Genomic DNA, 13,859 nt, shown 5'->3' on the forward strand with positions numbered 1-13,859 from the left:
TGCATACCAAGGATTCTGACTCTGAGGAGAGGAGGCAATACTTTTAGAAAATGAGAAGGAGATGGGGGAGAGATAGGCATATTGGCAAGAATAAAAGATTTGTAGAGGAGGAGGTTAAAAAGCTGTACGGAAAAAAAAAGATGCTAAAGTGAGACTATTTTATCAGAACACAACCCTTGTCACCTTGTTGTAATCATGTGACCTCAAAATAACATGTTGCTAAACCCTCCTAAATGTATTAGATAGCTGGGCTACACTTAATACATTATTGTTCTTGACCTATACGACTTTTAAAACATTCCATAATTCTTTATAAAATAAATAAAACACGTATTTTCCACAAGTATCAATGTCTAAACGGCACCAAAATGTAGGAATGACCCACTTTTAAATCTTAAACTAGTGCGCCACCTGCTGTACGAGAAGCAGAATATAACATTAAGTCGACAGAAACATTTCACATCCATGTACAGTACATGCTGTATAGAAGATATACATATAAAATACAGACCTAGGTATTGGGCTCTCTATAAACGTTTAACTTTAAAAGTACATTGGCATATGGCTCATATTTAATGCATCCAAATATGCAAAATCTGTAAATATTGTAAAAAAAGACACACCAAAACATTTGTTACTGATAATGGCATGAGAAAAGTCATAAATTAGCAAAGCAGTAATAGACCTTATTCACAGCAGCGCCAGGTTTCAGTGGGTTGCACTGTTATTTAAGGTGTTTTTGCTGATGAAACACTGCAAAAATATATCTTTCCAAGAAAAAGATGACATTGAAAGCACGGTAAGTCCATCCCTCACAGCCTCACTTTCATAACTGTCATGGCACTGCTCTGAATAAAGTTTATACAGGGGGAATTGTCATATTTCAGTCTAGACGGCAGATTTTATCTCCAGCTACTCCATACACAAACTAATTTTGAACATCACAATCATTAAAAAATATTTTAATTGAGCCACTTGAAGCAACTCCAAGAATTCAAATAGCTTCCCACCAAAATTAAAGTGAATTTATACACTAATTTCTCATTCTATATCCCCTAACAGCAAACAGATGGTGGGAAATAAGTTAGTGAAACCAGTGAGTCATTAGAGGTCTCCCAAATGCAGGAAGGTTGAAAAGAGAGATTGTTAACCACATGACTGACAAAGCAAACAGATGTAGAACGTGAAAAGATCAAGATGTTTAATAATTTCAGAAATTAAAAAAGACAGATGAAAGGAAGAAACAGAAAGATTTATTGAAGACAGAAAAGTATGAGCATCTATATCAAAAGAAGGTTACGCTTTCAAGAGGGCAATTACATGTTCAGACACGTGTTGAAATCTCTTTAATATTGTGTAATAAAAAAGGAAGGCTCTACAATGAGCTGAATGTCTGCTATTACCTTATCAAAATATACATGTTTGACACAGAAATGATGCTGATTTTCAATTACTGGTACAAAACAAAAAATATATATATATACAGTAGCCCTCACCCACTCTGTTTCTCAACATTACATCCATAGTGGGAAAAACAAGTATAACTATATACGCAATAGAAAGTAGTATCTATATAACGTAATAGAAAGGAGCTCTGTCGCTACTTTAAGACTTTTGTTTGGTTCTGTTCTGACAACAGAAATTTTTGATGCTTTAGGCCAAAAAAAGCCCACAATGTCTTGTCTAAGTTGTAATATTTTCTTTTAAGGTCTTGTGTTGCTTCTTGTAAACAAAAGGCAATAATATAAAGATAAGGCCTCTAAACTTTTTGCCTCTGCTCACTGAAATCAAAGCAGTCAATGAAACAATATTGCTGCACAGTAAGATACACTTCAATAAGAAATAGCAAAAACTGTCTGGCAGTACAGGGAAGATGCTTTGGTCCATCATGCTACTCTTCAGAAAAAAGAAAAAGAAAAAAACTCACTCAAACAAATGTTAATTACAAAGGGTAAAAAAAAGAAAAAGATTGGCTAATGGAAAGATTACAAGTACAAGCTCAAAGGTAAAAGGGAATGTCTGAGCATTAGGACTTCTGCCACAAACAACATGAAATGATGTGTCGGAAAGACCGTGGCCTTAATGTTTCCCAACACAGAAGTGCCAAAAACAATCCGAAGTCTTGTCACAGGTGTTTCGGTTCACACAAACGTCACATAGGAAATTAAGACTCTGTAATGCTAAATTTTCTTGAACATAAATGGCAAGTGACAGTAAGAGAAAACCTGACTTATTTTGCCACGCGCAGAGTAATCAAAAATTATGTAAAAATCAGTGAACTCTGGTTTGGTTCCAAGCGGTTTCAAAATTGACAAAACCCATAAAAAGCAAGGCAATTGGGTAAAAATGGGGAAATTATGAAGCGTTTCTCCCAACTAAATTGAGAATATAACAGTCTAGGCACAGAGAACCCAGTGGGCCAAAGCCCAAATAGATGACAGTATAGAAGTATGTGTGACTACAATAAAAATAAAAAAAAAGGAATGAAACTATAGATTATAGAATATCTTACATACGGTACATAAGGAAAAGATCCACATTTAGAATAACTATATGCAAAATAAGCAGTGACAGTCAGGTACAGAACCAAAGCCTGTTAATAAACTGAAGTAATTTAACAAAACATTTAGCAGGAAAACATTTTTGTTTTCACTAGTCTAAATGTCTTTAAATGGGGAACACCTAGGAACAGCAGGCAGGGGTTTTTTGTTTTTTGTTTGAGGTTAATGGTTCCTGTAAAGAAGCCAAAAACATCAAAATATTTCTAAGGCCATTTAAGAAGATAAACTTTAAGCACCATGTAAGGCACAGTTGCTTTTTTTGGAACGGCAAATAGGGAATAGGTTCGAAAAGGTTAATTACAGGTTCAACAAACGAAACAAGGCTTTGCGTGTGCAACCTGAAGGGGTGCGGCTTTCCGCAGAGGCACAAGTGTAAACTATGCAGCATCTATGATCCAAAACCGATGTGTGCCAACAATGAACTAAGTCATAAAACAAACCGTCTGAGAAAACATACTATTAAAACCCAAGTCACATTGGGTTAAAGAGTTCCTCTGGTCTACTGGTTTAAAGTGGAATTACAAAATAGACATACATGTGTGAATATAGATATAATTAAAGGAATGATCAAGTGTGTGTTGTGGAACACATTTGTCCACAGTGATATAAATTGTGGAAGGCTTACAGTTTGGTCTAAAGTGACAGTCCTTTCAACCTCTTTAAAACAAAACAACCTCCATCAGATGGTGGACTTGGAGAAGGACACTCTGAGGTGATGGTTCTCTCCCAGGTCGTGATTGTGAAACTTGATCAGAGACTCAATTGCTTCCTCCACAGAGCCCAATTGGATGAGAGCCATTTTACGATCTTTCCTGAAAGGATTAACACAATATTTTAAAACTTCCAGGAAATATCGCGACAATCTGTGGAAATCAAATCTGGAAAAATGTCTTACTGGAAAAACTTGAAGGCCTTAACCACAGCTCCTGAACTTAGAAACAATCCTCTGAGATCATCCTCAGTGACCGCAGGACTAAGAAGAGAAAAATTTTTTTTTTGACATTGAATAAAGTAGGGCTAAAGAAGCCAAACAGATGTGTTACTAACGGGTGTTAGTTTTGTGGACTCACGGGATGTTGGAGAGATGGAGAGTAGAGGAAGGAGGGAAGATATTGGAGTAGTTCTTGGAGCCTGGCTTTTTGAAGCGGTGAAGAGGAGAGTTGCTGTAGTCCTTGGTGAGCCCCTGATCCTCATGGCCTTCACGTGGCAACTGTACCGTGGTGTGTTTGGAAAGAGTGGCCCGCAAAGCCTTACCATACAGTTTCTGCCCGTTCAAGTGGCTCATGGCTAAAAAGGGCAAGAGAGGTTGGTGTTGCTTCTTAGGAAAGTTACTAAAAAGTTAAAGATCTTTATAAATACCTAGCTGGGCTTGGGTTCCATCAGACATCTGCACCAAAGCATTTTCCTTCTTGTTGAACAGGATCTTCACTCTCATGACATCACCATACACACCTAACAAAAGATAGCAGTAGCTACATAAGGACGTGACTACGGTATGACAGGACAATTGATTACCATTTTCTCAACCAAACACTCAAGAATGTTTCAATGAAATATCTATACAAGTAATTTTATAGCCAAGTAAGGCATGCATTACTGGTACAAACAGACTACATTTCTATTGTGACACATCACTACTGGACCTGGCTTTCTACATTTATGAATGTATAATTACTTCACAACAAACACAGAGTATGTCGCTATTCGAAAGATTTACTCAAAGTAATCTTGATTGGTTTAATACGTTTAGGAATGCAGAAAAATGTGCATGTTAACCTTTGATTAAACATACAGGGAATCAAACATAAAACTTCCAAAAGATTATTAAATGTAGTATTCAATACGGCTTATTGAGAGGGTATGGCATTTAAAATAAGCAACGAGGTGCTATAAAATTGGCTCTCAAATTGAATGTAGAGTCACGTGGCTAAGATCAGTCTAAACTACACAACAGTTATGACCACAATATTTAACAATTTAGCCATTTGCAAAAGATATTTAGCATCCACCAAATGAAGGAGCCCAAAAATTCTTTAAAACTCCGTCACATATACAAACCAAAGTACACATCTTAGATGAAGTTAAAATATGAAAAACAAAAAGGTAATAAAAAAGGAGATGCCAATGATAACATACCGAAAAGAATAAAGAGGCATTGGGGCGTAACGCTCTTAAGACAGCAGAGGAAGGCAGCGTAGGGAGGAAGGGACAGGAAAAGATCGGAGGCAGGACAGTGGAGGTTGAACATGTCCACAGCGAGGCAGTTCCACAGGAATGGCGAAAAACGGTGGTAGGATCATGAAGGTGGGTGATATTGTTCATGATGAAAAGGTGGGGGAAGGGTAGAAGTAAAGGAAGATATCCGACAATGTATGGTGGGGATTTTGTTGTGTGTTGGTTGCACAGTAGAAAAACAAATTGTTTATGTATCCAGTATTCGTGTGAATAGGGAATCATATTGTTTGGGTGGGTAGGGAGTTTAAATTATTACAAAAAAACAAAAGTGGTGCAGTCAGTTGGCAAAAGATTCCAGGTCAAAGTATTAAAATAATAAAAGGGGGAAGGGGAATGGGGAGGGAGAGAAACAAGAAAAGGAAGTAAAAAACAAGGTCAGTATACACAAAGAAAAATGTAGTGTTCCAGTCAGCAGAACTTGCTAAATTAAAATGCTTTTCACTATAGGAACACTAAGGCAATAAATAAATAAAGAAAGGAGAGAAGATTAACAATGAAATACAGGAAAGATAGAGACAATATATATATATTCATAGCTCTAAAGGAATACTAGAAATGAAATGTTTCAGATGGCTTCAGACAAGGGTCAACAAATATTAAGAAATGGTTGACATGCATGTTTGTACAGTAGTCAAATGAGCCTCCACAGTCATAAACACTTATTACATGGTTTGAAGAGCTACACATATTATGAAGTATTTGGTTAATTCATCACCATATACCATCTAATTTTATTTCCTTCCAACATTTCTCTATTTTTACAGTTCTACCAACCAAAATGGAGTATGGCTTGTTGAAACAAGAACCATAGGCTAATGAACTAAAAGGCTAAGAGAATCTAAACTATTCAAAATGGCACTAACCTCAGGGTTAAGGTTGCTGACTAGCAGGACACTGTTTCCTCCCGCAGTGAGACTGGAAAAACTCAGGCGTCCAGCAGCAGCGGCGGCGGCTGCCGCAGCACCAGGAATACCAAGCGATGCAAGAGCCCCGGCAGGCATGCCCTGCAGAGACAGACCTGTGGGAGGGACAGCCATCACTACACAGCATTGATGCTATGCTGGGAAACTGTGCTAAAGCAATCCACAGAGAGTTATTATGAGGGCAATGACTGACCTGCTGCCTGCTGAATGGTAAACGTTGGTGGGAAACCATGAGCCCCATATGGTGATGCAGAGATGATCCCAGGAGCAGCTGAGAAATAATAATAATAATAATAATAATAATAATAAAAAAGGGAGGAAAAAAATGCAGTTTGAAAATGTCATTTATTAACAGCAGTAAAAAAAAAGAAATAAGTTTTACACAAGGCAGCTGCAGCCATCGTCTGTGCATCGAGGGAGGGCTGACTGTCTCCTGTAGGTAGGTCAGGACGAGTGTAGTCTCTGCTCTTATCGTTGTTGTACTTAACATTCAAGCTGGTGAGCTTAGAGAAACTGATGCGAAGGGTACAGCAGGCATTGTAGATGTTCTGTCCATCCAAAGACTGTTGAATGTTAGGCCAAATGATTACATGGTTTAGAAGGGATTTAGCTGCCCATTCATCCATAAATATATTGATCCACTATGCCACTCACCAGCTTTGAATGCTGTGCAGTCATTCCATCTGAGTACTGAACCAGTGCTTGGAACTGGTTGTTTTTGGTAAATGTTATGATCTTCAAAACAGTCCCAAACTTTGAGAAGATCTGGGAGGGTGGGGTAATAAGTAATGGAATAATAATAATAATAATAATATCAATATTATTTAATAATAATAATAAAATAAAATAAATTAAATTAAGGACTATAAAGAAATAAAAGTCAGTACCTGGTGAAGGACATCAAGAGTAACTGGGTAGAAGAGGTTTTCAACGATTACTCTCAGCACAGGGCTCTGGCTGCCCATACCTGCTCCATCAACAGCGCTCAAAGACATGCTTCCTGTCTGGACCGCATTCACCGCCTGCAGTGCTGCCTGTGCTCTCTATGGGAATGGAGGGGGCAGGGCACAAGTATGCATTATCATTCTTGAAAGAGTTATTTATATTGAGTAATTACCCTTGATTAAATGTCTAATGTGATGTAATTTGTACTAACAACTTGGTTGGGTGAGTTGTCAGTCTTCAGTTCCTTGTGATTGGAATACTGCATGTAGATCGGATGGTTGCGGATGACAGGGGTGACAGAGGAGTAGTAGCTGACCATGGTCTGTGCTGACTCCTCTGTGTTCATCTCCAGGAAGGCCTGTGAGGAGATAACACAATAAGGAAAGGCCCGATGATGTACATTCAAAGCGGGGTATAATCATATTTTGAGGGAAATGAAAGGCAGCAGTAATCTTTACCTGGTTCTTTCCTTTCAGCATCAGAAGGTTAGTCACTTTTCCAAAGGGAAGCCCCAAAGAAATGACTTCTGCTTCGTTGATGTCATTTGGCAGTTTGCGTACATGTATCACTCTTGAAGGAATGCCAGGGCTCCTGATGTCCCCTTTGAACTTTTTGCTGTCATTACCATTAGCTGACAAAAAGAATGCATCTCAATTTAATTTCATACTTAAGAATCCAAATACATGTACATTTACTTTCAAAGGTTTGAGCTCAATAAGATCTGTTTTAATGTTTTTGAAAGAAGTCTCTTATGTTCATCAAGGCTGCATTTATGTAAAAAAAAAAAATATATATATATTGTGAAATATTACTCCCATTCAAAATAAACGTTTCCCATTTTAAAATGTAGTTTTTCACATTTCACAACACTTCACATTACACAAAGCAGCTTTACAAAAAAAAAAAAAGTCAAGGTTTATAATGCATTCATATTTTTATGCCTGCATTAGAGCAGATTAGATCTGGGCAATAATATAGTTTACATTTTGCAGCATTATAAACAGCCGAGATTTGCTATATAGCATACATTACCTTGCATGAATGTACTATGTACGCAGGTAAAGTTGGATATAATATTTCAAATATATTGCCGGGCTATAATTTAACAAAATCATACTGACCCAAAGCTTTTGAACAGTAGCGTATAAACCCACAGCCATAAATGCCTACCTGCTCCAGAGCTCATTATATAGGGTCCGTTAGGAATGCAGGAGGAAAAGAGTTCGTCAGATCCCCTCTGAAAAGAGAAGGGAAGTGATTCATTAAGCAGGACACATATACAAGGTTTGCAAAATGGAACACTCAAACCAGAAGACCCTAAACACTGCGACAAGATGTGAATCAGCTACATCAGTGCATTAGTGACAAAAGGGTAACATAAATTGTCATCTGACATAATATTAGCCTATAGAAACTCATATGACAAAGATAAGCATGTGCCAAAACAGTCTGATTACACAATTGATATGATCCAATTGGAAAATTTCCAAAATGACAAAAACAAAACTCATTGCCTAATGGTTACAATTAATTACTACTACATAGGCATCTAAGCACAAGAGATCACTACACTTTACTGCTGGTAAAAGCAGAACAAAGAAAGACAGAAATGTAAACAGAGGCAGCTGTGTCCTGCCATAACACTAACACAAAGTCTCTCACTCAAGGCCAAGCTGGAGCCACTTGGCTGGCCAATGGAGCAATGAGCAAATCATTCAGCATCACTCTCTTAATAAACCACTTCAAATGGCAAGTCTCTGCTGAAGTGGTCACATGCGCTGGATAAGCCAAAGCCTTTACACTCCATTACCACAATGTGTGTTCTGTTCCAGCCCAAAAGAAAGTATTGTTAACAAAGCTGAACGCCTGGTCCTCGGGCTGATTTCTCCCCTATGGTCTACTACAAACAGCCTCAAGAGCACTTTACCACACCCTGGATAAATGTTTACCTTAAATACAGCCCATAGGCTCAATAAGCAGCCTACAGTAAACAGTCAATAACACTGCGGAGAAAGGGAAAAAATAACTTAATACTGTTTATGTGGCACAGCATTTTAAAATTGGATGACGCCACATTCCTCCCAGCTAAATCCTGCAGGAGTCAGGTTTCAACATCACTTTTATAAAACAGTTATGACAGGAAAGCCTTCTCTGGTTGAACCATCCATTGTTTTTGGGCGAGACATCCACCCAACTACAGCATTTCCTTCCTCTATTTTTAACTGCGGGGCATAGCAGCTTGAGTGCTCGCTTAGGAAAGGAAAAAAGGAGCCGAGAACCATGACTCCCACACTGGTCTCTAGGAGCTTAAGACTTGCAGGTGCCAACATGTTTACATCCATTGACAAAGTGCAAGCCTTCAGGGTGAGAGCACAGTCTGTGTTGAATAAGGAGGTCAGGGAGACAGGAATGCAAGCACAGCATTCCAACCACAGTAATTAGTGCCCAGACTCCGACTTCATCTACTACATCTTTACTCCTCACATGTGTGAAAGACATCAGGGGAAACAACAGCAGGCAGTCTCCATGTACAAACACATCCAAATGAATGTGAAGAGAGCAATATTGTAAATAACTGTATGACGCAACTATTTAGCAAAATCTTAAGTAGCAAAATATAAAGAGTAGTGACTAAATCCTCCAGGTCGCCATTTCTGAATTGCCTCCAGAACATCAAGATTTGAGTGTAGGCTACTTCTTTCACCTTTGGGTCAGTTATCACAGTGATTGTTTAAACAGCAGGTGCCCTTTGACCAGAATAATTACAGTTGAAGGATCAGATGCAAATGGGAGAAGAATTTCAGTCTCAGCAATTTAGAAAACACACAACCTCTAAAACCAGACATACAACCCAAACTAATATTGTTACTGAACACCCACAACAACCAGGGAAAACCAACGTTACACATTTGCATGTCAGAGATGGAAAAATAAAAAAAAGAAAGACAAAAAGAGAATAGACATACCTTTGTGCCGACCGTTATATCATGGACACTGCTATAAAAAAAAAAGAAAAAAAAAAGAAGCATTAAACAAATTAGAAGAGGCTCAATCACATTTGATAAATTCAGCAAAAGATAGGGCTATGCAATCCTTAAAGTAGCCTATGTCTGCCATGTAATGGAAGCTGGAACACATTTTTTCTTCCATATTGTGAAATACACAGTGAAACGGACTATTAAAGAAAAATGTAGAGCAGAGAGTTGGTTCCACCCATCAATTGTTGATTGGATAGAGGCAAAACTGAATGTGAGCTTGGTAATTTTTTGTCTGTTTTGTCTGTATGTCTGTTAAGTGTTCAAGTTCATGCAAATAAACAGTAACAATGCGGCAACTACCAATGTGAGTGCAGACATGTTGCCAGATACAGTTGGATACAGTGACTTTGCATCATTTTAAAGATTGTCATTCTGTGTGAACAGGGCTTTAGTACAATAGGTGTCCAGAAAATGTCACTTCTGATTGGTACACAAATGTCATGCAAACAGGCTCAGCAGGAACTACAGACTGCTGTTGTACAAAACAAGAGTTGCAATTCAGGCACACCTTCTAGGATGCAATCTGATACAAAAGCAAACAGTAAAACAAAGCATGCCTGTTAAGCCACTCTTCACGCCACTCAACAGTATCAATCAGTTTCACACTTCTCTTGAGAACATTTCTTGAATTATTTAGTTCAGGTAGATTCAGTTGATAATGCTGTAAAACCAGTTCTGTTTGTACTTGGACAGGTGTTGAAAATTAGCATGTATACTATAACACTAAAACTAATGCATATGGTTCGTCCAATGTAATTGTATGTCCATGTCAAATAAAGAGACATTAACATTAAAAGCAAAGAGATGCAAAACTTACTCTATTTCAGTGACGTAACTGGATCCCAGAGGATACAGATCAGTCTCTAACCGGCTGCAGAAGACAAAAACAGGATTTTATGCCAATATTTTGTTATTCATTCACTATCATGTTTTAAACCTGTAAGTTGCTCCTTCTCACAAGGAGATTAGGCTTGAATGAAAGGTCTCAGTCAGCATTCACTTCCATTGTAGGCTGTCATTCTGCCTAAAATCTATTTTCAGCCTAAATCTATACTACTGAATGAAATAAAGTCTTACCAATTTGGAACGTAGCAAGTACAAATGACAGAATTAAAAATTAAGGGTGAAATATCCCTTGTGGATATAATGTGCAAATTTATATTAAGCATTCTCATGCAAATGATTCAGTTCAAAGCATAGGCCTACACATAATTTTTTTGATTATACTTTACTAATACTTAAATAAAACGTTACATGTTCCAACCTTGATCAGTTCTGAACAATGAGGTTGAGTTGTTTACACTGCAAGTCTTTTATGCACAGATCTGACCTTTTGACCATATCAGGTTTTTGTCCCACCCATTTATATTCACTTAAGACACGACTGGTATCCAGTATCTGTTCACACATCAATTTACACTTAAATCTTTACTACGCTACAGGGTAGATCCTCAGATTTTGAATGGCTGTGGTATTAGGCTATAATTAATTTATAACTCATGTCAAGTGGTACCGTGATTGATTAGCCCATTTACCAGCACGGACAAGTTAAAAGCTGTTATGGACGTTTTCGCACACAATTTGACTAAACGGATATATAGGCTACCGAAAAATAACAGTAGTTTTCATTTGTTATTTTATCTATGGTTCATTTAAATCTAATTCAAATAAATTAACGAGAGAGATACAGTAAGAGAGAGATCTTACTTTGTGAAAGTAAAATAGACATCTATGCAAGTTTAGTTCTAGATCAGATGAAGAGAAGATGTCATTGTTTAAAGCATATTGTATACCACTTTATACTGGTCAAATTATAGAACAGCAAGTTTGCGGAGACCTAGATGGCATTGTGCAAGTGAAATGTTTGTGAGTGCAGGAGTTAATACTTTCCAAGCGGAGTTATGAAATCTTATGTACAATTGTTACTATGTTTGAAAATTTGAATTTGATTGAGATTATTGTGGGCTTCTCAAATATATGGGTCAGTACTACACATTATCAGTCCAAGTTGTGGATAAACTGGTATTATTATTATATTTTTTGTAATGCACTGAATTTATGTTCTTTTCTGTTTGTTTGTTGTTTTGTTTCTTATGGACCTTGAGTCAGCAATAAAGTCTGATGAAGATATCCGCGTTCTTTACAGCGTCTCTATGTAGGCTAATTGTGAGTTTAATTATAAAAACAGCCAAGTTATCACCTTCTTACTGAGAAATATAATGCAGCTTTCAGTAGCGAAGCTATTTTATTAAAATAATTCAGGGGGCAGAGGTTGAAAACACGTTTCTATGCTCCTGAATGTTTATATCTGTGCTGCACAATCTCTTATGAATTTTCCACCTCAATAGTGCGAGCCAATACAGGAAAGTCTGCTTCATAATACGACATTTTAAAAAGCTATCTTTGTGGGCAAACGTGTCGAACTCGCATTGTTGTGGCTTGCAATTTCAATGGAATTTGAGTTTAGACGTTGGTCAAATGTCCAGATATGGGATTAAAAAACATTTTGAAGTGGCTCAGAACGGGTGCAAAAAAGGATCTCTTTGAGATTTTTTATTGTGTTTTCATTTGTGCAACAAAATCGGATCTGTGTCAAATGGGACTAAAAAAAACGTATTTTCGTGCCAGTGTAACGCAGCTGATATCTTCAACGCGTCATTATCGAAAACAGTTAACGTTACTGTAATCGGACCATTGTACGTTACGTGTATCAAACTTACTTAGTACTGATTGAAAAAAAAACATTTAACGTGAATCGACCATACAAACGAGTGAAGCTACAATAAAGTTGAACTGGTATCGGTTTAGCAGGCTAGCAGGTAATTAGCTAGCCACCCAACAACAATGCGGAAACTGAGACACGTTGGTTGCCAAATAGTGACTGTTCTGTGTCTTCTATCCGTTACAAGGTCTATTTTACATTTTCGTCTTGCCAGTTAGGTTAAAAAAATACTGTATTTTAAGTTCGCTAGTGTTTCAAAAAGCTGTCTCATCTAGACTAAGTTACTTGCAACAGGTTGTTGGTCAGTTTGGTTCAACTTTTGGGCTCTTCCGGCACGGGAGACATTAAGAGCGGCAGAGACGAGTCAAAAATCACCATTTCCACTTCACTTTACGTCATTTAACACAATTTAAACGTGCATAACGTATTATGTCACCACAATGAATCAAACATCCAACGAAAAAACGTGTTTAAGGGGTATCATAATTGGAATGAAGATGTTTTCAACTTACCCGTCCATGGCACTACACAAAACTACAGGTTGTCGTAGACGGGAGGTAGACCGTCTAGTATATCTTATATCCTTACAAAATGGCGGAGGGGGGATTGTCGCTCTCTGATTAGTCAATCGACTCTGGAGCACCGAGTGTGGGCGGGACCTCACTTGTCCTTGGATAGCGGGATTGGACAGAAGAGCTGTCAATCTGGAAAGGCGGTCGAAAAAAGTTTGCGAAAACTTTTCCCTGTTGCCAACTTGCCACCATGAAAAATGAAGTTGAAGAGTGAACTGTGCTTGAACCCACCATTATCAGCATCGAAAAGGACGAAGCTCAATGTGCTGTCAAAGGGAAAAACAGTTTTACCAGACGCATTGCTAATATATATTATAGGCTAAGAACAGTAGGATTATAATCATGTCGGAAGAAACTAGATATGGGTGGAATAGGCACAGTCTTGGAAGTAGCCTATTATTAAGGAATTTTATATGGTTAAACATATCAGCCGTTATTAAATGTAGAATCTAAACATAACTCTGGACAAAAAGAAAACCTTTAATACATTTAGAAAATGTAGGCTATTTATTATCCTGGACCACTTCTAGCACCTTTAAATATTGTTCTATGCATGATGCATTGCATCGTTCACCCAAAAAATATTCTCCTGTGGACCACAAAATGAAATATTTTGAGAAATGTCTCATTGTTTTGTTTTATCCATATACCAACATTCTTCGAAATACTTTCTTTTGTATTATGCTGAAGAAAGTTCAGAAAGTGTATGACACTTTCTGTTTTGGAAGGACACATGGTTGAGTAAATGATGACAAAATTTTCATTTTTTGGTGAACTGTCCCTTAAAGTAAGCCACTTTTTGTCATTGAGATTGCAAAAGGTGGCCTAATTTACCTGACCGAATTCACCATATTATAGAGTTG

At 37.6% G+C, this 13,859-nt stretch overlaps 1 protein-coding gene across 1 annotated transcript; it reads right to left on the reverse strand.

Annotated features, from left to right (window-relative positions):
- Window positions 1-1,331: 1,331 nt before the first annotated feature.
- On the reverse strand, window positions 1,332-13,014 carry ptbp1a (polypyrimidine tract binding protein 1a). The gene is made up of 16 exons (XM_084411414.1): window positions 12,937-13,014; window positions 10,520-10,573; window positions 9,631-9,661; window positions 7,835-7,901; window positions 7,123-7,295; window positions 6,876-7,022; window positions 6,607-6,762; window positions 6,374-6,484; window positions 6,102-6,282; window positions 5,913-5,990; window positions 5,660-5,814; window positions 4,698-4,731; window positions 3,921-4,013; window positions 3,632-3,848; window positions 3,457-3,534; window positions 1,332-3,373 (listed from the first exon to the last, which is right to left on the reverse strand). The coding sequence occupies exons 1-16, from the start codon at window positions 12,942-12,944 to the stop codon at window positions 3,241-3,243; spliced, it is 1,716 nt and encodes a 571-aa protein (XP_084267540.1). The 5' UTR covers window positions 12,945-13,014; the 3' UTR covers window positions 1,332-3,240.
- Between the last annotated feature and the right edge of the window lie 845 nt (window positions 13,015-13,859).

The sequence above is a fragment of the Rutilus rutilus genome (assembly GCF_951802725.1).
Source record: "Rutilus rutilus genome assembly, chromosome: 6".
NCBI classification, from domain to species: Eukaryota; Metazoa; Chordata; class Actinopteri; order Cypriniformes; family Leuciscidae; genus Rutilus; species Rutilus rutilus.

Coding starts and splice junctions, on each gene's coding strand:
- ptbp1a (XM_084411414.1), bottom strand. Junction 5,815..5,912: donor TACCATTCAGCAGGCAGCAG/GTCAGTCATTGC, acceptor TCCCTCCCACAG/GTCTGTCTCTGCAGGGCATG. Junction 4,732..5,659: donor TCAGCAACCTTAACCCTGAG/GTTAGTGCCATT, acceptor TGCTGTCTTAAG/AGCGTTACGCCCCAATGCCT.